The sequence below is a fragment of the Mchenga conophoros genome, linkage group LG20 (genome assembly GCF_057382185.1).
Source record: "Mchenga conophoros isolate Kocher_MC1m ecotype Shallow Benthic linkage group LG20, M_conophoros_male_GT1.1, whole genome shotgun sequence".
Taxonomy (NCBI): Eukaryota; Metazoa; Chordata; class Actinopteri; order Cichliformes; family Cichlidae; genus Mchenga; species Mchenga conophoros.
The window spans coordinates 35,579,482-35,601,694 of record NC_140545.1 but is presented as its reverse complement, the minus strand read 5'-3'; the positions used below and the strand labels follow the sequence as shown (position 1 = coordinate 35,601,694).

General features: G+C 45.5%; 1 protein-coding gene across 4 annotated transcripts in view; it reads left to right on the top strand.

The window, feature by feature from the left end:
* Positions 1 to 22,213, top strand: part of LOC146551319 (IQ motif and SEC7 domain-containing protein 2-like) — a 177,560-nt gene that overhangs the window by 143,210 nt on the left and 12,137 nt on the right. For 3 of the 4 annotated variants that reach the window (XM_085258750.1, XM_085258751.1, XM_085258752.1), the window contains exons 4-15: positions 512 to 679; positions 1,286 to 1,657; positions 3,461 to 4,059; positions 5,222 to 6,133; positions 7,218 to 7,376; positions 8,168 to 8,290; positions 8,383 to 8,549; positions 9,194 to 9,333; positions 11,193 to 11,318; positions 13,195 to 13,294; positions 20,297 to 20,458; positions 21,870 to 22,097. In XM_085258750.1, the coding sequence (XP_085114876.1) occupies positions 512 to 679; positions 1,286 to 1,657; positions 3,461 to 4,059; positions 5,222 to 6,133; positions 7,218 to 7,376; positions 8,168 to 8,290; positions 8,383 to 8,549; positions 9,194 to 9,333; positions 11,193 to 11,318; positions 13,195 to 13,294; positions 20,297 to 20,458; positions 21,870 to 22,097 (3,256 nt within the window). The remainder of the gene's footprint in view (positions 1 to 511; positions 680 to 1,285; positions 1,658 to 3,460; positions 4,060 to 5,221; positions 6,134 to 7,217; positions 7,377 to 8,167; positions 8,291 to 8,382; positions 8,550 to 9,193; positions 9,334 to 11,192; positions 11,319 to 13,194; positions 13,295 to 20,296; positions 20,459 to 21,869; positions 22,098 to 22,213) is intronic. The other variant, XM_085258753.1, reaches the window with a different exon arrangement.

The following is a 22,213-nucleotide window of genomic DNA, read 5'->3' as shown; positions in this document are numbered from 1 at the left end:
CTATCTGCAGCTACTAAAGGTGTCTGAAGTTTATTCTGAAGCTTATGAAAGGAGGTGTCGCCTTCAGCCACATTTGTAAAAATCCTAATCCCCTCTGTGAAGAGCTCGGTGGCCCCGTTCTGCTGTAGTGGGACATTTAAGGTGGAAAGGCTCGCTTCAAATGAACACAAAGTTGATCTAAACCAGCAAACATGGTTGAAACAGCAGCGATATCTCGTGGGTCACCGGGGCAGGGGAACAGATGTTGATGCTGTATGACAGAGGTCAAACCGTGGATCAAATTATTCCAACGAATAAATTACACACATTGATCTCTTTTTTTAATCCAATGTTCGGCTGAGAGATAATTAAACTAAACCCTTTACTTTTTTTTGTTGACCAAATTAACAGTCTGACAGTAAAACCTGTATCAGTGGATTATGTGTACTGTCTCCCTGAAGTTACCCTGAATAAATAAAAGCAGAAGTAAATCAAATCTGATTACATGTCTTCTCATCATGTCCTCTTCCAGGGCAGCTCACCCATCTCGCCCCCCAGCCCAGCGAGCCTCGCCTGGGCTCAGCGCAGCCGACACCAGCCAGCCAGCCTGGCGCTCCGCAAGCAAGAGGAGGAGGAGAGCAAACGCTGCAAGGCTCTATCTGACAGCTATGAGCTCTCTACAGACCTCCAGGACAAGAAGGTACAATGCCACAACAAGTCGGCCTCATAAGTAACACCTCTAAAAACACCACTGGAGCGGTTCCTGTGAGAGGTTTTCCATGTAATCGCCTCCATTACAATGCAGCCTTTTCAATCACCCGCAGGGTAGAGGACACATCAGGACACCTTTATTTTCTGCCCTTCCTTTTATCCGTAATGCACACAGAGGCAGAGACACAGCAACGTGGAGCATGGACCAATAAGGAGGTTTACATAGGGAAGAGAAAAATTAGTGAAATAATATGTATTTACTTTCAAATGAAGCAAAAGTAAAGGTATATAGTTAGAAATGTTAGCAGCTAAGGAGCAGAGCTGCCTTTGGAGGCACGAGGCGTCATTTAACAAACCTCCTTATTGGTCCGTGCTCCTTTTGTTTCCACTGCAGTTTAGGAACCGTCAGATGTGCTGAGCGGTGTAATAATTTTCGGTTTACTCACTAAAAACACAAAACTACACACATCGTAACACGCAACATCACAAAGGTTCGCTGAAAGTTTCTGCTGTTTTGTTTCATGTTTCCTGTAAATGCAAAGATCGTTTCTGCTCTTCCCTCTCTGTTTGGTTGCGTGATCGTACGGCCTGATAGGTGGAGATGCTTGAGAGGAAGTACGGGGGCCCGTTCGTGTCCCGGCGGGCAGCGAAGACGATCCAGACGGCGTTCAGGCAGTATCGCATGAACAAGAACTTTGAGAGGCTTCGCAGCTCCGCCTCAGAGAGCAGGATGACTCGCCGCATCATCCTGTCCAACATGAGGATGCAGGTACACACACTCTCACACACACTTGTAAAAAAGCACATAATGAAACACACCAGGTTCTGCTCGGTTTGTTCTAATGATGCGTTGTTTCTTCGGTGGCTGCAGTACTCATTTGATGAGCGTCAACCACAGGGTCAGGGACCGCCAGGTCAGCAGGGCTCAGAGGACGCCGGAGATGTGGACGACTCCTTCTCTAAGCAGGTAGAGATGTTTGAGCATCTTCAACAGTCATGAAAAATGTTTAAAGAACACGGTCTGAAGTACACATGTGCAAAACGTGCACAGCATTATTACAATAAAGGAATATAATTATAATTCATTCATAAAAGAGTTTGTTGATACATAGTAATTATTATTCCTCAGGCAAAAAAGGATGTGGGGGTATTGTTATTACCCCACCAAGCTGCAAGGATGGGTGGATGGATGGGCGGGGGCTGCGTGGACAGAGCGGGGGGGGCTGCAACGTAAAACGAGGCAACTTAGAATCTTCAAATTGATGCCATAGGTGTAGCTACTAAAACTCTTAGACGAGTTCAGATCTAAGTAACCTTGGCCTACCTGAGTTCAGAGGTCAAATCTTCTGAAAATCTTGTGAATGAAATAACTTGACAACGAGGTGACGTAGGATTTTGAAATTGATGCCATAGGTGTGTCTGCTTGGTGAAGTTTATCGAGTAAAACACCTTCATGAACCTAAAGAAGTCCAGTTGCTTCTTTTTAAGTCCTCAAAAGGTCTGAGTTATAGCTCAGGACCATCCGACCTTTTAAAAGTAATATGTAAAGTTTCAAAAGTAATCTCAGACTTGCTGCTGATCAATGAAAATAAACTCATTTTGTCATAATCTGTACATTTTTTAGTTCACACATAATACTATCTAGATTATTAAAGTCTTTGAGTCTTTGAGATTCTCCAAAGCTGAAACAAAACTGCTCAGTTTGGTTTATAAAGCTACTAAATCAGAGGTTGCCAGTAAATACAATAGGAATCTGGGGGAAGCTTTATTTTCAGCAGTTAACCTCTAGAAGTGTTTGAATATTCTGAGTTTAAAAGGGAGAAAATCTCTGCTAAATGCTGGATGGTCTTAAAAGAGTCGCGATTATTGGAAAATGAATTGGCCCAGACAAGGATCCCTGTGGAGCCCCACAAACAAGCTTTCAACTACAGGACTGTTAGCAGCTGCTGTCCCAGCTGTCAGGGCAGCAATTAACACTGAGACAGTCACTGAAGTGCAGGTTTGGAAGTAAATGTTCATTGATTGGGGCCAATGGATGCTGAGGAATCTCCGTCCTCTGAGACAGGAGATGTGTTTCAAAGTTTTAGAAAATGCTAATAGGCGGACCTTAACATATTTGTATGCATAGATGTTTCAAATTAAAAGCCCGCAGGATTGTGCAGGAACTGTTACCTTGAGCCTAAAACCGAACAAATAAATATCCGCGTAGGCGAGGCACTCAGTGTGAGGATTGGTGGAGTCATTCTTTTCCTGATAAGCAGAAAAGTAATCGTTTTAATCCTTTCCTAACCAGAAACGATTTTCTGTTTTTGCCCCTTTCCTGACTCATCTTCCATTTTTGTGCCTCCGAGTACTCATGTCATTTGCAAACATGATTTTATCCTTTTTTATGCAAATGACACACACAGATGTATATTATATTAAAAACTAACAAAGAAGTCAGCCTAACTCAGATGATATCTTGTATATCTGTTATAAAGTGCTGGATGTCCCAGAGTTTCCTGAAGCTAAATGAAAATGAATCAGAAGTGATTAGAGCAGATCCCCGGGAGTCTCTTCCCATCCTGCGGCAGATTCTTGGCCGTCTCTCAGCAAAGGTCAAACAAACAGAAAGAAACATGAGTGCAGATTTCCACAGCCGTCTTTCTCCTGACAGGAGTTGTGCAGCGATTTTCTTCTTCTGACCTTCTCATCGTCAGCTCGGGATATTTTTTCTCTTTATATTTTCTCTGTATTTTCTGTGTCGTGACGTTACGTTCGTGCACTGCAGGTTAAGTCCTTGGCAGACTCCATGGACGACTCCCTCACCTGCCAGTCCGGCCGTGAAGACTCACAGGAAGCGGGAGGAGATGGAGAGGAGGACGATGACGAGGACGAAGAGGAGGGCGATGAGGAGGAAGAAGAGGAGGAGGAAGAAGGGGAAGAGGACGAGGAGGAAGACGAGGAGGAAGACTACAGACAGTGTGCGTGGCGCAACAGCACGACATCTTCCCGACGTGCTGCGGGCCGGACGGGGGGAGGAGGGGGGAGGGCGGGGGCAGGAGGAGGTGCCTCCATGCATGAGGACAGCACCGCTACCTCCTTCAGTGATGTCACCCTGTACATGGATGAAGGCTGCCTCCCCTCCTCGCCGCTGTCCCGTCCCGCCTCCAGCTCTGATACAGAGTACTGGGGAGGAGGGGGAGGAGGAAGTGCAGGGGGGAGAGAAGACAGCAGGGAGACGGAGGGAGGCAGCAACACGAGCCGGAGGAGCAGCACCCCCTGCACAGAGTGTCGGGGCGAGTACAGAGGCAGGGGTGGAGGAGGAGGACATCTCCCCGTCCTGACCATCGAACCGCCCAGCGACAGCTCAGTGGACATGAGCGACAGGTCAGCTTAAACGTCTCGTTTCACTTTCTGGATGAACTCGTTCAGAATCTGCATGAAAACAGACGCAGACGCGAGCGTCCTCACCAGGGGGCGCTGTAGGACAAGGCCGCATGCACGGTCAAAACACAAAATTCCTGCAAGACGTTTGAAATTAGTCAATACTTCACATGAACACATGAAGTCCATATTTAAAAGATGAGCTTCCAGCTCGTCACTGTTGACCCTTAGAAACACTGCAGGAACTTTAATGAATGATTCAGTGTAGAGCTGGGCGATATGAGATTGTTTATCACGATATGTTTTTTTCATTTCAGGCGATAACGATTTATATCACGATATAAGCCAAATAACTATATTTGTAAGATTTAAATGTGCCGTTGCTCACAAGTAAAATGTGAAATAATCAGCAGCTTGTTTTGATTTAAATATTTATTTCCCATAATAAGTTCAACAGGGTAGATGTACTTAAGGAACATGAGACTTTTTCAGATAAATAAAGGCAAATATTGCAAACTACACAAAAGGCAATTATTAATTCTAAAAATAAAATAAATCATCTGTTTTCTCTTCGGTCACGCTCTCGGTTGATTTTTCTCTGGTCGGAACACTCATTTCCTCCGTTACCCGGGCGGCACGGCGGCTGGCGGCTTCCCAAACAAATACACATGTGCGGCTTGGCACTTGTGCTGTACGTAACAAGTCACGTGACGTGACGCTGCAGCTGGGATTGGTTCGGCTCTGCGCTACTTAATTTGGATTGGCTGTTCTTTTTTATGTTTTTTAAGAGAACAAGAGCGGTGAGGCCTATCGCAATAGTTTAATTTTTCTATCGAGAAAAAGTTATTTCGCGATACATATCGTTCTCGTTCTATCGCCCAGCTCTACTTCACCGTCAAGCCTGGAAGCTACGTTCACCTTTTAAAGGAGGTCTAAATGAAAGTGAGACTTTATTAAAGTGCCTGAACCCTGCTGTGTTTCTAATGTAGTGATTTTACTCATATGTTTATAGGCTCAACCTCTAGTTTTACTTTATATAACAGCCTGTATTTTTCCATTCCACATCCTTACAATCCTCCGTCAGTATGATTACCGCTTTGCTCCATTAGAATCAGGTGACTAGAAGATGTGCAGTCATAATTCATTGTATCGTTCCCATCTTCAGGTCAGAGCGAGGGTCTATCGGACGCCTGGTGTACGAACAGGAGCCGTCAGGAGTCGAGCGGGGAGGAAGTGGGGAGAGGGATAGGAGGGGGGGAGGAGTGGAAGGTGAAAGCGGAGAAGATGAGCGAGGAGGAGGAGGCGGAGGAAGCAGCGAAGCCGAATCTCCGCAGGGAACCATCAAACACAAACCCAACGGCCGCTCGGTCGCCACGGCGCAGGGACAGACTCGCAGCCCCTCCAACGTCCCCCTGCCGATGCCTTCGGCCCGCACCCTGCCCTCGCACCCGCTCCCTCACCCACTCCAGCACCCCCACCCTCACCCTTCACCCATCCCCCACCTCCCCACCATCCTCGACCACCACCCTCAGTACACCCAGCATCACATGATGCACATGCACCACGGACACGGCGGCAGCCCTTACATGCAGCATGCTCACCACTTCGCCCAGCACCACTACCACCACCTGCACCATCAACACCACCACCTCCCTCACGCTTACCCCGAACCCCCTTCTTCCCCGCTGCCATCTCCCGTACCGCCCCTCACACCTCTCTCCCCCCTGCCACCGCTGACGCCCTCGCCGCTGTCCTCGTCCTCCTCTGCGCTCCAAAGCATGGAGGCGCAGCAGCACCACGCTCACCACCCCCACCTCCACCACCACCACCTGCTCTGCTCTGATGGAGACAACGAGAGCGTCAACTCCACCACCACCAACTCCAACGATGACACAACGGTCAACAACTGCAGCTCCGGCTCCTCGTCCCGCGACAGCCTCCGGGAGCCAATCGGAGGAGCTGCGCTGGGAAAGCAGACCTATCAAAGGGAGAGCCGTCATAGCTGGGACTCACCTGCGTTCAACAACGACGTGGTGCAGCGGCGGCAGTACCGCATTGGACTCAACTTATTCAACAAGTAAGAACGTCTGCAAACATAATCCAGAAGACTCAGAGCAATAATCGGCCTCCTGTGAGTTCAAAGAATCCAGGCATAAGTCAGATCAGTAACACCTGATGTCAGACACAAAAGTACAACATGGAGGAAACTGTCTGCTCATACTGCAGCAAACAGAACAACATATGTAACCCAGCCCCAGTGTGCAATCAGGGCTGCTTAGTGTCAGACCATCTCTTCTTCGTCTGACAACAGTTCAGAGCCTTCTTGGTTGTGTCCTTATTTCTGAGCAGGGGGGTGGAGAGATAAGCACCCACACTGTTAGCAGCAGTGTCATTCAATTTAATTTTATTTCTACAGCTCCAAATCACAATAACAGTCGCCTCAAGGCGCTTTATATTGTACAGTAGATCCTACAATAATAGATACAGAGAAAAACCCAACAATCATATGACCCCCTATGAGCAGCACTTTGGCGACAGTGGGAAGGAAAAACTCCCTTTTAACAGGAAGAAACCTCCAGCAGAACCAGGCTCAGGGAGGGGCGGGGCCATCTGCTGGGATTGGTTGGGGTGAGAGAAGGAGGACAGGATAAAGACATGCTGTGGAAGAGAGACAGAGGTTAATAACAAGCATGATTCAATGCAGAGAGGTCTGTTAACACATAGTGAGCTTGGAACTTCCTCAGAGTGTCTGGACGACGCTCTGAGGAAGTTAGTGAGTCGTGTTGTTAGAATGTTTCATTCAGCATTAATGATGCCTTCATAGACGTTTAAGTTACCCGTACTGTTGTTGATAACAAGTTAGATGTTAGCTTTAAATGTTAGATCGTGTGGAGGGGCTGAAGAGAGCACTGCCATCCAGTGTTGGTTTTTAACCTGGTCCCATGTGTACAGAGAATTCTCTGGACTCTCTGAATGTTTTACTGAAATTAAGTTTCTAAGTTTAGAGGAGTTTTTTTTATGTATCAGAATTTTAAAAAGCCAAAATATTAGACTTCTCAGCAGCGTAGAACGGAGCAACCAATAAAAACAAGACAACCAATAAAAAGAATTTCAGTCCCAGAGCAAACAACTTAAGAGGCCGTGTTTCCTCTGGTCTACAGGAAGCCAGAGAAGGGGATCCAGTACCTGATCGAGAGGGGGTTTGTGTCAGACACGCCAGTGGGCATCGCCCGCTTCATCCTGGAGAGGAAAGGCCTGAGCAGGCAGATGATCGGAGAGTTTCTGGGAAGCCGGCAGCAGTTCAACAAAGACGTCCTTGAGTGAGTGCAAATGTTAAAGTCCTTTCAGTGAATGTTTTACTGTGGACAGGTGTCTGCGTTTATGTGGTTACAAGGTAGGCTTGTCCTAACTGAGCGATAATTATTGAAAACAGTGAAAGTTTAGCTTTGACTGGGCTGAAAGACATACCTTCACAGGGTGGTGAAGCAGAAAGAAAGCTGCAGTCTATCTAAAGCCAGGGAGGAAAGCTGGCAGTGAATGTGTTTATCATTAACAGCACAGAAAGATCTGATTGTAATTAAAGTATCCAGTGACTTAAGTCTGCTTTTACAGATCGTTTCAGCTGCAGCTCTCACAGTCTGAGAGAAATGACTGAGAACATGAACAAAGCCTGTAATACATCACTGTGTTGAATCATATCATCCCATCCAATAAATTCATCCATGCACGGATTTGTATTTTTTATTGATATTTACTGAGAAAGACGACTTTAGATAACCTCTAACTCTTCAGGACATCCTGCTACCTCGGGGGGATCTTCTGGAAATGCTGACACTGTTTTCCAGAGAACTGGTGGGTCAATAGGCAGTGGTTTCATATCTTATCTTAAACATACCATGCTCTGCACCAGGTAAGGCGGTATGAGCGGTGATGTACCTCAGAGAATCATTAACTACCTTCATAGTATTGAAACACAGCCTTAAACCTGAAGGGACCACATTAAACCCCGACTCCTGCTTCACAGGCCTCTGAGCTGTCAGGAGTAGGTGAAGACGAGGCTTAAGGAATGCGTTTGTGGATAATGATCAGCGTTTTCTGTCTCTTTCTTTAGCTGTGTCCTGGATGAGATGGATTTCTCAGGGATGGATCTGGACGACGCTCTGAGGAAGTTCCAAGCTCAGATCAAAGTTCAGGGTGAAGCCCAGCGGGTGGAGCGGCTGGTGGAGGCCTTCAGGTATTAAACGGCGTCGCGGAGGGTTTGATCAAATATCAAAGAGCTGAGTCGTCTGTGCAGTTTGTGATGCTCCCCTTTCTCTCGCTCTGCAGTCAGCGATACTGCGTTTGTAACCCGGTGCTGATCCGGCAGTTCCAGAATCCAGACACCATCTTTATCCTGGCCTTTGCCATCATCCTCCTCAACACAGACATGTACAGCCCCAACGTGAAGCCGGAGAGGAAGATGAAGCTCGAGGACTTCATCAAGAACCTGCGTGGTCCGTATAGCAGCGCCCCCATAATCAGTCTGAAACGATGCAGGGCTGTAAAATGTTAAAATCAGTGTTTGAGTCTGAGAGCAGCAGAAATGCTGCAGGCTGTCGTCATGTAAAACCTCATAAACCTGCAACAAATAAATGGTAAAACTACAGTTTAGGAAAGAGGCTGAAACCTCTTGACCTCCTCCTGGTGTGGACAATGTCCGCTCCATGTTAAAGGATTTTTTATCCGCTTGAAGCATTATTTAACCGTTAGCATGTGGCTAAAACAACACAGCAGTTTGCTGTTCATTCTCATGTCATTTAACTGATGAGATCCAGAATGAAACACTCGGTGCAGCACTGCAGTGTGCTCTGAAGCTAAGAGTGAAACTTTGCTGGTGTTTGTGCTGTTTCTGTCTGTGACTCATCAATTTAGCCAAAACGCTTAACGTCAGATTTTTAGAGAATGACACATTTTTGTCTGACGACAGCTGGAACAAATCTGACTAAGCATGGCACAGACAGTCACTGAGATCACAGTCGCAGACAGCAGCCAGCCATGTGGATGAACTGAGGAAAGGAAGCACCGGATGATAAAACAGGAGTAAACATTGTGCCTGCACAAAAGATACATGTCAAACTCTTACCTGTGATCCCAACAGGTGTCGATAATGGTCAAGACATTCCCCGGGACCTGCTGGTGGCGATCTATGGAAGAATCCAGAAGTGGGAGCTTAGGACAAACGATGACCACGTGTCCCAGGTCCAGGCGGTGGAGAGGATGGTGGTCGGCAAGAAACCCGTAAGACGCTCTTACACCCCGAGATGAAAATATCTGTTACACTGCACAAAGGTTCCAGGTGGATGCTTTTAAAAATAGCATCATGATGGGTTTTTATTTATAACTTAACTTTATAGCAACAGCAAAGCTTTTGATTTAGCCAAAGTCCAAATCCACGCATTTATCACATCCAGACTGGACTACTGTAACTCCCTCTACTTGGGCCTCCAACACTCGTCTCTTTACCGGCTTCAGGTAGTTCAGAATGCAGCTGCGCGTCTCTTGACAGGTACAAGAATCTATGAACACATCACTCCAATTTTAGCCAACTTACACTGGCTCCCTGTTAAATATCGTATCGATTTTAAAATTCTTTTGTTCACTTTTAATATTCTAAATAATTTAGCGCCCAGCTATCTTTCCGAACTCCTCCACTTGTACAATCACAATAGAGCACAAAGATCGTCCAATCAGATGCTCCTAGCTCAACCCAGGTCTCGACTGAAGTCGAGAGGTGACCGGGCCTTTGCAACCGTAGCACCTGGAATAACCTCCCTGTTCATGTGCGTACCGCCGAGTCTATTCAGTCTTTTAAATCACATGGATGGATGGATTCAAATTCAAAATTTATTTGTATAGCACATTTGAAAACAGAACTGACCAAAGTGCTTTACAATCGGTAGAGATGGATGGACGGATGGATGGATGGATGGATGGACGGATAGACGGGTGGGTGGGTGGATGGATGGATGGATGGATGGATGGACGGATGGATGGATGGATGGACGGATAGACGGGTGGGTGGGTGGGTGGATGGATGGATGGATGGATGGACGGATAGACGGGTGGACGGATGGATGGATGGATGGATGGATGGATGGATGGATGGATGGATGGATGGATGGACGGATAGACGGGTGGGTGGGTGGGTGGATGGATGGATGGATGGATGGATGGACGGATAGACGGGTGGGTGGATGGATGGATGGATGGATGGACGGATAGACGGGTGGGTGGGTGGGTGGATGGATGGATGGATGGATGGATGGACGGATAGACGGGTGGGTGGGTGGGTGGATGGATGGATGGATGGATGGATGGACGGATAGACGGGTGGGTGGGTGGATGGATGGATGGATGGATGGACGGATGGACGGGTGGGTGGGTGGATGGATGGATGGACGGATGGACGGGTGGGTGGGTGGATGGATGGATGGACGGGTGGGTGGGTGGGTGGATGGACGGATGGATGGATGGATGGATGGATGGATGGATGGACGGACGGACGGATGGATGGATGGACGGATGGACGGGTGGGTGGGTGGATGGATGGATGGATGGATGGATGGACAGATGGACGGGTGGGTGGATGGATGGATGGATCCTTTGCATGTGTTTGAACAGGTTTCATGGATTTCATCGCTGTAGGATTTCAGTATCAGTTTCAGCTTGATACTTTAATGTAATTAGATGTAATTACTGTTATCATTACAACACCATAGCTATAAATAACTAAAGTGGCATCAATAATGACTTTTTAAGTAACAGGATAAAACTGTGTATGTTCCACCATCCGTAGTCTTGAGTTATCACTCAGTCCACTGACAATGTGACTCTGCAGGTCCCACATCAGTGTCAGGAATGTTATCTGTGTTATGCACGAGAATATAGTTGATTTTATGTTGCAGGGACATAAATCTGCTCACACAGTCATTCAGTCACATTTCAGAGATCAAAAATCCGACATGCTTTAACATAAATCATTGCATTTAACTACAATTATGCTCTTTTTTTTATCCCTGCCTCTTTTTTAGTACATAATAACCTTTTGATACAGGGCAGGTCACAGAAGTGTGTGTCTGTCTGTGTGTGTGTTGCAGGTGCTGTCGCTGCCTCATCGCAGGTTGGTGTGCTGCTGTCAGCTGTTCGAGGTTCCCGATCCAAACAGAGCTCAGAGGAGCGGCGTCCACCAGAGAGAAGTCTTCCTGTTCAACGACCTGCTTATGGTAAACGATGCACTCTGTGTGTGACATGTGCTTTTGCTTCTCACAGGGATATAAAGTCACCAGAACAACTCACTTAAATCTAAACCAAGGTTAGGTTTCAGTTTGCATTGCGCTTCTGGTCCGTCAGCTGTGGATTTAGTGGAAAACAGAGTCATTTAGTGTGACTTTGCAGAGTGTGTGTTTGGTTATTGCACCATTTAAGGACCAGTGTGACCACCGATTCTTGCACAACCTTAAGATTCACTCACATGTGAGATAAAAGGATTTTTGCATCACTGGAGCACCATTTTATCCCATAATGCCCTGCTCATGTTTAAGCAGTGCTCCAGAAATGTCAGGAAGTCTGACAGCGCGACTTTACGAGAAAAGACCAAAAAAACCAGGATTTGTCAGCGAGTTTTACCCATCGGGTCTCATGTTTCTCCACTGAGACTTTACGTTTCTGGTTTTCTCCGCTGTTTTCGTCATGCATGCTTCAACAACCTGCTCAGCAGCAAACTGCAGAGTTTAGAGTCGAGTGAGCGAGTGCAGCTGAACTGGAGAGAGTGGAGACCAAACTGCAGCTAAGGAGACGCTCAGTATTTGGCTCAAATTCTCAGTTTTCTGGTCAGATGCTGCTTGATTTTTGCTGTTATGTTTTTAGGCAGTGCTGCTAAGATTTAGTAGCTGAAGCAAAATCAGTAAGAAGTCCAGGGCCCTTTCTCAATTCTCAAGTACGCGAGTCCGGACTTGCCGAGAACGCGAGCACGGACTCGCAGTTTGTACAATTGGAAGACCAGCGTACTTGATGATGTCACAGGTCCGGAGTTTTTACTGCCGTCCCCTCTTAATTTAACTGTGAGTAATATGTTATGAAGCTGAACTTTAATCACAGCCCGATTTAATCGTGACTTATATATCATGTTTAACCTCAGCAGTGAAATCTCTATTAATAAAAATAGTGCACATGTATGTCTTAATAAAAACAAGCAGGTGAGATGTTAGAACGCTTTTATTTTTATTGTAGTGGACACTCAATACAATAGACAGCTGCTGGGGTTTGTTTAACCTGAGTAGCGAAAAGACCGCGGGGGGGGGGGGTTGGAAACAATGTGCCGGGAGTCCGCTGTTCTCGCCGGCTCTAGTGATCCTCGACCTCGCTGTCTGCTATGGAGCTGGCGGGTCACGGATGTCTCCGAAAACATCGGAGCGCGTTTGGAAATATATGATATCTTGATAAATCGAGCAGATATTTGAAGTTTACACGCTTGAAAATAACTTAAAAGTTTATTTTGTGACCCAGAAAGAGTAATATTTAAACGTTTTTAGCCCCGCTCGTCCGCCATTGCCGCGTTTGAGTTTTGGACGAAATGCATTCTGGGATATTTAGCTGTACTAAGTCCACACAAGTCACCACCGATGCATGCTCGATAAAACGGGCGGAGAACACATCCGGGACTTTTTCGCGTTCTCGGCTTGATGCGTACTTCGAATTGGAACAGTACTTGGTCTCCGACTGATGCCGTATCACGAGTACACGAGAACACAAGTACGCACATTGAGACAGGCCCCAGGTTTATCAGCTGGGAGAGCTTGGTTTAGATTTCGACCTTTGACCTTCGTTTTTCTCCACTCGCTGATTCGTTTAGTCTTCACTCGCTGGTTATGGTTTGAACTCTCTGAGGGAAGACAGTGTTTTGTGTCTGCAGTCACCAGGAGCTTCCCACGGAGAGATTTTAATTATATTCTCTTTTCACTTGTTTCTTTTTTAAACTTTTTTACAGATGCACATCTGCTTGTTTTCGACACAGTACCTGTCGGTGTTTTGGTGTTTGTGTGTATTTTCACGCAGGACTTCTTTACCTTCTTTTCCCTTATTTTAATTCCTCCTCCTCAGGTGACAAAGATCTTCCAAAAGAAGAAGACTTCTGTGACGTACAGCTTCAGACAATCGTTTCCTCTGGTCGACATGCAGGTCCACACTTTCCAAAACACCTGTAAGTACTGCTCTCTGCTGCCTCCTCTCATCCATCTTCCTCCGCCTCTCTCGTTTTGGTCTCTATGTCTCCTTTTCTTTTTTGTACTTGCTTGACTCTATTTTTACCCAGCAGTCAGCAGGCGCACTGAAAACAGTCACACATGCATGAAACACATGGTGCTGTAAATATATGAATACCCTGATTGCTGCACACGTGTTGTCTGTATGGATTTGCCAGCTCACTTCTCAGGGCTTTGCTCGATTTAAGGATATTTCCAAGCATATTTTTGACATCCCACTGAAAAAGATGCTGCTGTTGTCGAGCTACTCAAATACTTTGTTCTTTATGAGAAACTCTGAATCTGAACATGCTGAATCTCTGTAGAATTACAACGGTTTAATTTACAAGTCCTGCAACTTCCTGCTAATTTTGTGGCAGCTTTTCACATAATTGCAGGTCTCTTTCCAAGAACGTCCTACGTAATTTGGTATCGCTGATTGCAGGGGAAATGGAGAAAGTGTTAGTTGCTTCAGTAAGCAAATACCTCCTAGTTAACTTCATGTTTTAAGAAATAAAAATAAAAGTTATGAATATGGGAACTGAAAACGTTAAAAAATGTGGAAAGTCTAAACTAATGTGCCTCCATTTCCTTATATTGGAGGTATCAGCTACAGTAAAATACCAGCTGAGTTCAAAATGAAGCTTTCTTGATTTCTTTGATCATAATGTCAGACTCTCCGTCCATGCTAACGGACGAGGCTACACGGCTGCAGGTTGTCATTGTGTTATCGCTGTACTCATGGCAGAATGTAAAGGAGGTTCACAGAGGTTTAACAGATGCAGAGTTAGTACTCAAGGGCTGTACAGCTGCTGTGTGTACAGTCTGAGGGGACGGAAAGCTGCAGCGTAGCTACGTGTAGCGATCTGGTAACAGCATATCCACAAGGAGGGTTTAAGGAGACGAGACGTCACCCTGCGAGGTGCCTGTGTCACTCAGCATGTCTGCGATGCTTCAAATAAAAACCGTCCCAAATGTCGGAGTCACGGGAATTCATCAGGATCCGTCTTTAACATTATCACAATACATCTGGTGTCTGTTGGGGCATTTCACAAGTGTTGAACCAACCAGCCACAAATGCCGTCTTTAGGTTACATCTCTCTCATCCTTTGGACTTGTGAAGGTGAGTTTTTGCAGTTTGGTGCCATAAAACATCCAGACACAGCCGTCAGGTGGGTAATACATATTATACATGTCAGCGAGTCGAAAAAGGGGAAACATTAAATACATTAACTTACCTGAAAGTTAATAATGGCTTAGATATGGCAGTCAAAACACAAAAGAACATGTTCTTATTTCTTATGCATTCAGTGGGTTAATAATTAAAACTGCAGCTCCTTTGTAAAAGCTTGACCAACATTTACACGACAGGCTGTGTTTTTCACGTCACGTGCCTTCGTTTGGTACGAGCAGGACACTTTCTCTTGGATTTCATATAAAAAACAAAAATTGGAGGTTCTGTCCTAGTTGGAAATATTCTCAACAATCTGTTAATAATCACTTGGCAAAAGATTATTTTACTTCCTTTTCCAATTACAATGATCTGCCAGCCGTTTCTTTAAAAGACAGACACCGTCAGTCAGCACAGCACCAACAACACAAGCCGTGTTTGAAAGGAACGGTGGAAGCACATCACAGGATTTCCTAAATATACGTCTGTCAACCTGAAAACGAGGCTGCTTGACAACGTTTCTCAAAACATTTTTCAATAACAACGTTAACACAGTCCTATAGAGTTATGTTTGTTTGTGTGTGTGGGCGTGTGTGGTTTCCAAGCCTCTGCTTCTTCAGCAGAGATGAATTGGCTCTCAGCTCCACGCAGCAGATTGGAGTTGGAGGTGTTTCAAATCTGCCTGAGCGCCTGTTAACAGGATCTCTCACTCAGAGAGAGAGTTCGGCTCTGAAATTACATACCCACCCCTTTCTCTCAAAGAGCCTGTATGTATAAATATGTACGTGAAACGATGCAGAACCTCCCACAAAATCTCAGCTGACACAAAACTAAAGTCTCATTTGAAGCCATTAAATGGATCTTAACAGCTAAGTGATGTAGAAGCACCTAGAAGTGCCTACACCACCACCACTGCTGGGTGCAGTTAAAAGGGCACAAATCCACACCGTGTCTCTCGCGCGTGCACTGGGGTTTCCTGATGTCCTCAGATTATGGAATCAACCATGTGTCTCACACTTTTTGAACATTTTGAATCCCCAGTGCTAGCATTTTGCTACCTGCCGTGTTGTTTATTTATTTATTTATTGTTGGAGCCGGCAGTTTTCATCTTCGAATTAAAAGTGTGCAAACAGTAAACGAGCTAATAGGTGACACTGTAAGCTGTATTATTTGTAAGAAAACTACATTAAACTATTTTCCAGAGGAGACCAACTGCACGAAGATGGACGGAAAGGTTCATGACAGTGAGGAAGTCTGTCAGTGTAAGCTGCTGCACCCATAACTCCAGTAACCAGATATCCGAGTTATAAAAAGTAACCCACCTCACAGCTTTTTGTGTCAGGCTTTAAATGTCTTTCTTTCTTTCTTTGTATAAGGTTGGACATTTTACAGTGTTTGGATGTATTCAGCCCCAGAGGTGTCCAGCTGCACACCGAGCATCCTTTGGTGACTCTCTCTGTCGTACAGGCTGCTACAGTATTGGTCTGAGGGACAGTAGTCCTGTTTTACAGAGAACACTGTAACATAAATCACAGCCATAACAGCTAAACCACTGTGGTCAGTCTCTTATTTCTGCTTTCAGTCAGTAGTTATGATTAGACAGTAAAAAACACTCGATTTGGTCAAGAAAAGATTGTTTGGATTAAAATGTGCCACTTTACGACATTAACCCTGTTTGACAGAGGTGGCCAAAATAAACACTCATATAAAAGTGCAGGTACTTGTCCTGACAAATATTCTGATGAAGGTTGAAGTACTGATTCAACTTTTTTACTGAACTACATGAGAAAAAGTACAGATGCTGAACTGTAATCAGAGTACAAAAGGAAAAGAGTAAAGTACTCTTCAAAGGGCATCTAACCAACTGATTTCAGCAACATCCAAACAGATATTACACAGACTCTCGTGGCTTTTATTCCACTCTGTTTTGTCCCGTTTTCCTCCATCACCCCCAACTGTCACAGATGGCTGCCAAAGGTTTCTTCCTGTCAAAAGGGAGTTTTTCCTTTCTATTGTCATCAAGTGCTTGCTCATCTGATTGCTGGGGTTTTCTCTGTGCTAATGTTGGGTCTTTACATACAATATGAAGCACCTTGAGGCGTCTATTTGTTTTGATTAGGGTAAGCATCAACATCTTAAATTTAATTGAACTTTGTGCTGTCAGCTGTGGTGTTCATGTCACTGACCATGAACACCACAGCTGCTCTGCACCAGTCCCACAGAGTGCATTACTAAACATTACCACAGTACCACCAACCGGTATAGTTAACCTGCCTAGCAATTTCATGCAACATCTAAATAAACAAAATATTAGTGTACTTTAATTTCATACCCCAGCATCACATTTGCTCAAAGACGCTAAAATAAATGAGGTCCATAACATGTAAGCTTTAACTATCCAGTCTGTCAAATGTCACTGAGCAGTCCTTCCTCAGCAGCATTAGAAGATAACTCATGCTAATGCATACCGATTGGTCCATTAAGGATTTACAAAAGGAGACGGCTGTTGTACCTTGTTAAAAATAAAAAATCTAACGAGACAGTGGGAGTGTCTGTGAAACCACAGCAGAAACATGTGTGTATAAGAAGCAGCTGCTGGTGGTGGTTGAAGGTGATGCTCTGAGGAGGCTGTATGCCTCACATCATGGAGGCTTTACCGTGGCTGTTGCCATGACGTCATCAGAAGAAAAAAAAGATTACCCCCCCCAAAATGCCATTGTGTATCCCACAGCTCCACAGAGCTTCATTCGCTCTCGGGAGCATTCCTGATATAATAGAAATCCTCCTGTGTTGCTTGGGTAAAATCAGACTGCGCCTCTGCACAGCTCACGATTATGCAATCTCCTGTCATTCCTGACACAAGTGTGCATGTTTTCCAAGACTCTACTTCTTCAGAGATGAATTGGCTCTCAGTTGCATGCAGCAGATTGGAGCTGTTGGCGTTTCAGATCTGCCTGAGCACCTGTTAACAGGAAGCCTCGCTCAGAGAGAGAGTTCAGCTCCCAAATTCAGAAAGAGGTTGTTTATTATGTAGCAGAGCCGCCCACAAACTCGTGGCTTACCTAACAGGGACATTACATACCTGTAGGGAGCCATAAGATTATCTCTGAGACTGTGCCGGCACACATGGATGAAGCCTGCTCCACACACTCACATTAACTCTGAAACAACCTCTGCAGAGTCACAGGTTTAGCCGCATTCTCAATGCTCGGCTTTCTCATCTCTTCTGCTCTCACCTGGCAGTGGTGTGGGTCTTTGCAGTGTGTTTCTTGTGGCAGACCACTGTGATGTGTCCGGCAGTGCTACTAATCATGGCACAAACAGCCATTTGTATGGTTCACAGAGTTAAAGGAGCTCTTTACACAGACAAATATTTGTGATCATGTGAGACATTTGCTTTCAAACCTGTGGTCAGCATTATGTTAGAGTCTATTTGAATCTTTTCCTTAACTTAACCAACTGTTCCATACCAGAGATGTGAAGAATAGAGTTCCAGGGTTTTCATTTTCTTTAGCTTCTGTTTTTATTTCGTTTTAATTCAGTTTAGGTTTCAGAGTGAAAGGTTCTTTAACAACAACAAGCTATCAGTTTAAAGCCGTACTAGACAAGAAGAATATCCAGGGGGAGTAATCAAACCAAAGCTGTAAGAAAGCTGATGATTCTTGGTTTGCTCTCACATCATATTTCCAGCCATAAAGCAGGACTGGACAGTCTCATGAGCTGCTGTGATGAACATTAAGGTAACTGATTCACAGCCATGACATCCTAGTCTCAATAAACACATGATATAAAGATTTCCTATTTTTATTTCTCAGCATCATCATGGCTAAAACTAAACTTTGGCAGCCTTCTGAAAAAGAAAGAAGACTGTTGGCTGTAGGTTTCGTGAGACAGAGATGATAATATTTTGAGCTGTCTTCTGTTCCTTACGCTGTATTTGACTGGATTGCATCACATTACATTGTGTCACGTATATGTCGGTTGTTCCAGTGTCGCCTCAGAGCTCGTTCACTTGGTGCTTTTTGTTGCTGACAGTTCTGGTTCTCCAGTTGGAGCTAAATGGGTCTTGGGCGCTGATGACTGAGACCAGGACAGATTGTCCCATGTGATTCATCAGCACAGTCATGCATCAGCCGCGTGGGTGCGTGTGTTTGTGTGTGCGCACGTCGCGTGGGAGGCAGGTAGGAAGGTTTGTGTGTGCGTGTACACAAATCTTATTTTCTCAATCAGATTAATGCCGCCCGTGAGGAGGGGTGAGGCTCAGAGATCAGCACACTGTTTTCTGATGAAATTGAAATAACACAGATTGCTCCAAATACCAATTCATTATTTTCAAAGTACAGGCTGTTAAATTACTTCAGTTTCATTACTGAACAAAGGGTCTGTACAACTGTCAATCCAAGCAGATAAAACAATACAACATAAAACGCGCTTTAATGCATACAGTTGCTGCACATCTGCAAGCCACTTTGGAACCCACCTCCACCCCAGCTCCTCCTTTTAATGCATGTCTGCCTCCGGCTTTCCATCCATACACGTTGAGGCGTACATTACATCTGTTTGATTTGCAGAGCTTGGAGATGTGAGGAAGGATTTGAGGGAAGGAAATCAGTGCAAAACGAGCCCTTTAAAAAAATTGAATGGATCCATCCTTCTGGATGTCCCTTAGATTAGACTCCCACTATGAACTCCTCTTTCAGGGAGCGTTACTGTGCTCTTCATCAGAGTTATATTCCTATTCTCAGCTCTGCAGGGAAACCTTATTTATGTTATACTGCAGCCACTGAGTTCTGTTCACAGCAGGCCATGTAACCTGCCTCTCCACTGTGTCTCCAAAAAATATCCACATCCAAAAAAACAAGAAAAGACACTCTGCTCCCCCTGAAGCACGCGGGCGTGCAGCAGCGTCTTTCTTGCCTCCACGATCATCACTTCAGATTTGAGTTGCAGGTATTTTCTTTTTCATTTGAATCACTCTCTCTTTTACATATTTTGACCATTTATCAACACCAGAAAAAAAATATCACAAAAAACGTGACAAAGAGGCAGTTGGAACCCCAAACAGGTTACTGACAGTTTATTAGACACGGCAAGGAAGCTGACAAAGAGCCTGTGAGGAGCTGGGCTGGTGTTAGCTTAGCAGAGAAAATACCAAGGAGCTAGAAATGGAGGGTGGAAAACTGGGAGTTAGGCTTGGATTTGTAAGTGAGAGCCTGAGACTGAGACCAAAGCTGGGGCTCGGGTTAGAATGAAGCAGGGAAGAGCATCGAAAGGACAAAGCAGGTCTGGAAACTGGAGGTGGGTGAACCAAAAGAAGTGCAGACAAAGGGAAACATGAGCGATTAAACAGAATTCTCAGGAGCAGAGATAACAACAGACGGCCGAACCAGGACTGACTGCTGATGCAGAGATGACATTGTGCTGGTGAGCTGGGCTGAAACAGCTGCAGCTGGTGGCACTCCGTCCCAGCTCCAGGGTACGCACCACCAATCATGTAATCAAACATAAAGGAGGAGAGCGAAAATAGAGGGCGTGGCAAAATGTCCTCTTTAAATACTTTGAGACCATTTGAGCTACACTAGCATGACGCAAATCTAACCGGATGTTGCTGACAGGTGCGCCAAATGCTAACAATCATCTAGTGGCTGGTGTTTGCAAAATTTGGGGGTCCTTTTACTTTTTAGGAAACTATTATAGTTCAAGTTAATCAACAATCATCTTTCTAACCCCCAACCCTCCAGAGATCAGAGGACTAATGAGGTTGAATGTCTTTGTGTTGTGTTTCACTCAGATTATCCTCACGGTATCCGGCTGACGTCCGCGAACCCCGGAGGAGAGAGGAAGGTTCTGATCGTCTTCAACGCTCCGAGCCAGCAGGACCGGGCACGCTTCACCTCTGACCTCCGAGAGAGCATCGCAGAGGTCCAGGAAATGGAGAAGTACAGGGTGGAGTGTAAGTGTTCCTGTCACAGCAGTGGGAGGCTCAGTGGGACCTTAAATGAAGGATAATTACACAAAGCAGTACTGAAACCAGCAGTGGACACAAAGGTTGTGGTGGACGTGGTTGTAGCTGTTAGCGGTGATCGTTACAGGGACAGAACCAGATACTTTACTCTGAGCATGTCTGCTGCACAGGTACAAATAACTATTTAATTAAAGTCGCTTCATTGGACAATTTTTTTTATTTTTTTTTTAAATAACCATTTTTCTGCACCTCGTCTGGGCTCTGCTCACAGGCTTTAGACAAACCTTGGCCAATCACAGGTGTTTTCATACACAGCGGAGGAGTTCCAGTAGAGCTTTGAGTCTGGAGAGCGGGGTTTCACATGAGCTGATTTGGAGTATGCACTGTGGGCGGGGCTTAGGACAGGGTGTGCCGTTGGAGGAAGACTATTTTCAGAATCTGTTTTCTCATTTCTTTTCTCTTCTGGATTTGTGCTCACTGCAGCTAATAATACATCAATTGTTATACCATTAGAGTTCAGGCCGGTTGCCAGCAGTCACGGTACATGAAGAACTTCCCACACACAGACTTCACTTTGGCAGGCTGCTCACATATATTAACAGCCAAACAATTATATCTGTCAACTCATCTTAGCATTTTAGCATCCATATGTCTGCGAGTACAACACCTCCCAGTATCAGCGTGGACCGTCCTTGGGGTTTCTGAAGTTCTTTTGCTGCTGGTTTCAGCAACCAAGGAATGAGTTGCTCCCCCAGGATGAGGAAGAGCTCAAGTATCTCAATCTTGTTCACTACTGAGAGAGGAAGGGAGCAGGAAATTGACAAATTGATTGGTGTGGTGTCTGCAGCGATGCTGTACCTGCCTGTTGTGGTGAAGAGGTAGCTGAGCTATCGGTTTACCGATCGATCTACATTCAGACCTTCGTCTGTGGACTCAAGCTGCGGCTAGTGAGCAGAAGAATATGAGTGGCGTACTTCTGGGTTCTTAATTAGAGGCAGTGTGAGGAGCTCGGCTATTTAGGAAAGAGCTGCTCCTTCTACACATCGAATTCCTCCTCCACGCGTCCTAGGTGAGGGGTGTCAGGCATGTCCAGCTGAGAGCACTCTGGTGTCTGACAGGGAGAGCATCTCTGCTTAGGCCTGCCCACACCCCAAGATAAGGGGCAGAAAATAGATGGGTGAAATTTACTGCTGACACTGTGGCTCCAGCCTTATAATTCAGTTATTTATGTGCAAATTCAAATATTTCAGTGTTATAAATGCATTGTTTAGCCTGCATGTGTTGCCTTTCAAGCTTCCACGCCTGACTTCACCAGCAGTAGATTCCAAATCTGCAGTGAACAGCGATCCAGCGAGTTGTCGTTAATGACAGCTTTCCTGATTTTCTTTTTTCCTTTCAGCTGAGCTCGAGAAGCAGAAAGGCGTCATGCGTCCTGGCGTGTTGACAGGGGGAGGACCGGGAGGCATGGGCACTCAAGGAGGCGGGGCAAACAGCGGTGGAGGAACCTTAAAGAGTGAGGTGGTGAACGGTACCCTGGGAAGGCCGAGCCTCGACGACACGTACGCAACAGTGGACGGACTCAAGCGCACGGCACTCAGCTCGTCGCTCAGAGACCTCTCAGAGACAGGTGAGGACAGGTGTACGATGCGAGGCTCACCTTGTTCACATGTTACAGATGCACTCAAAAAAATGAAACGTTGACTTTAATTAAAATTTTGTCAACAGGTTCCACGAAATTGAATT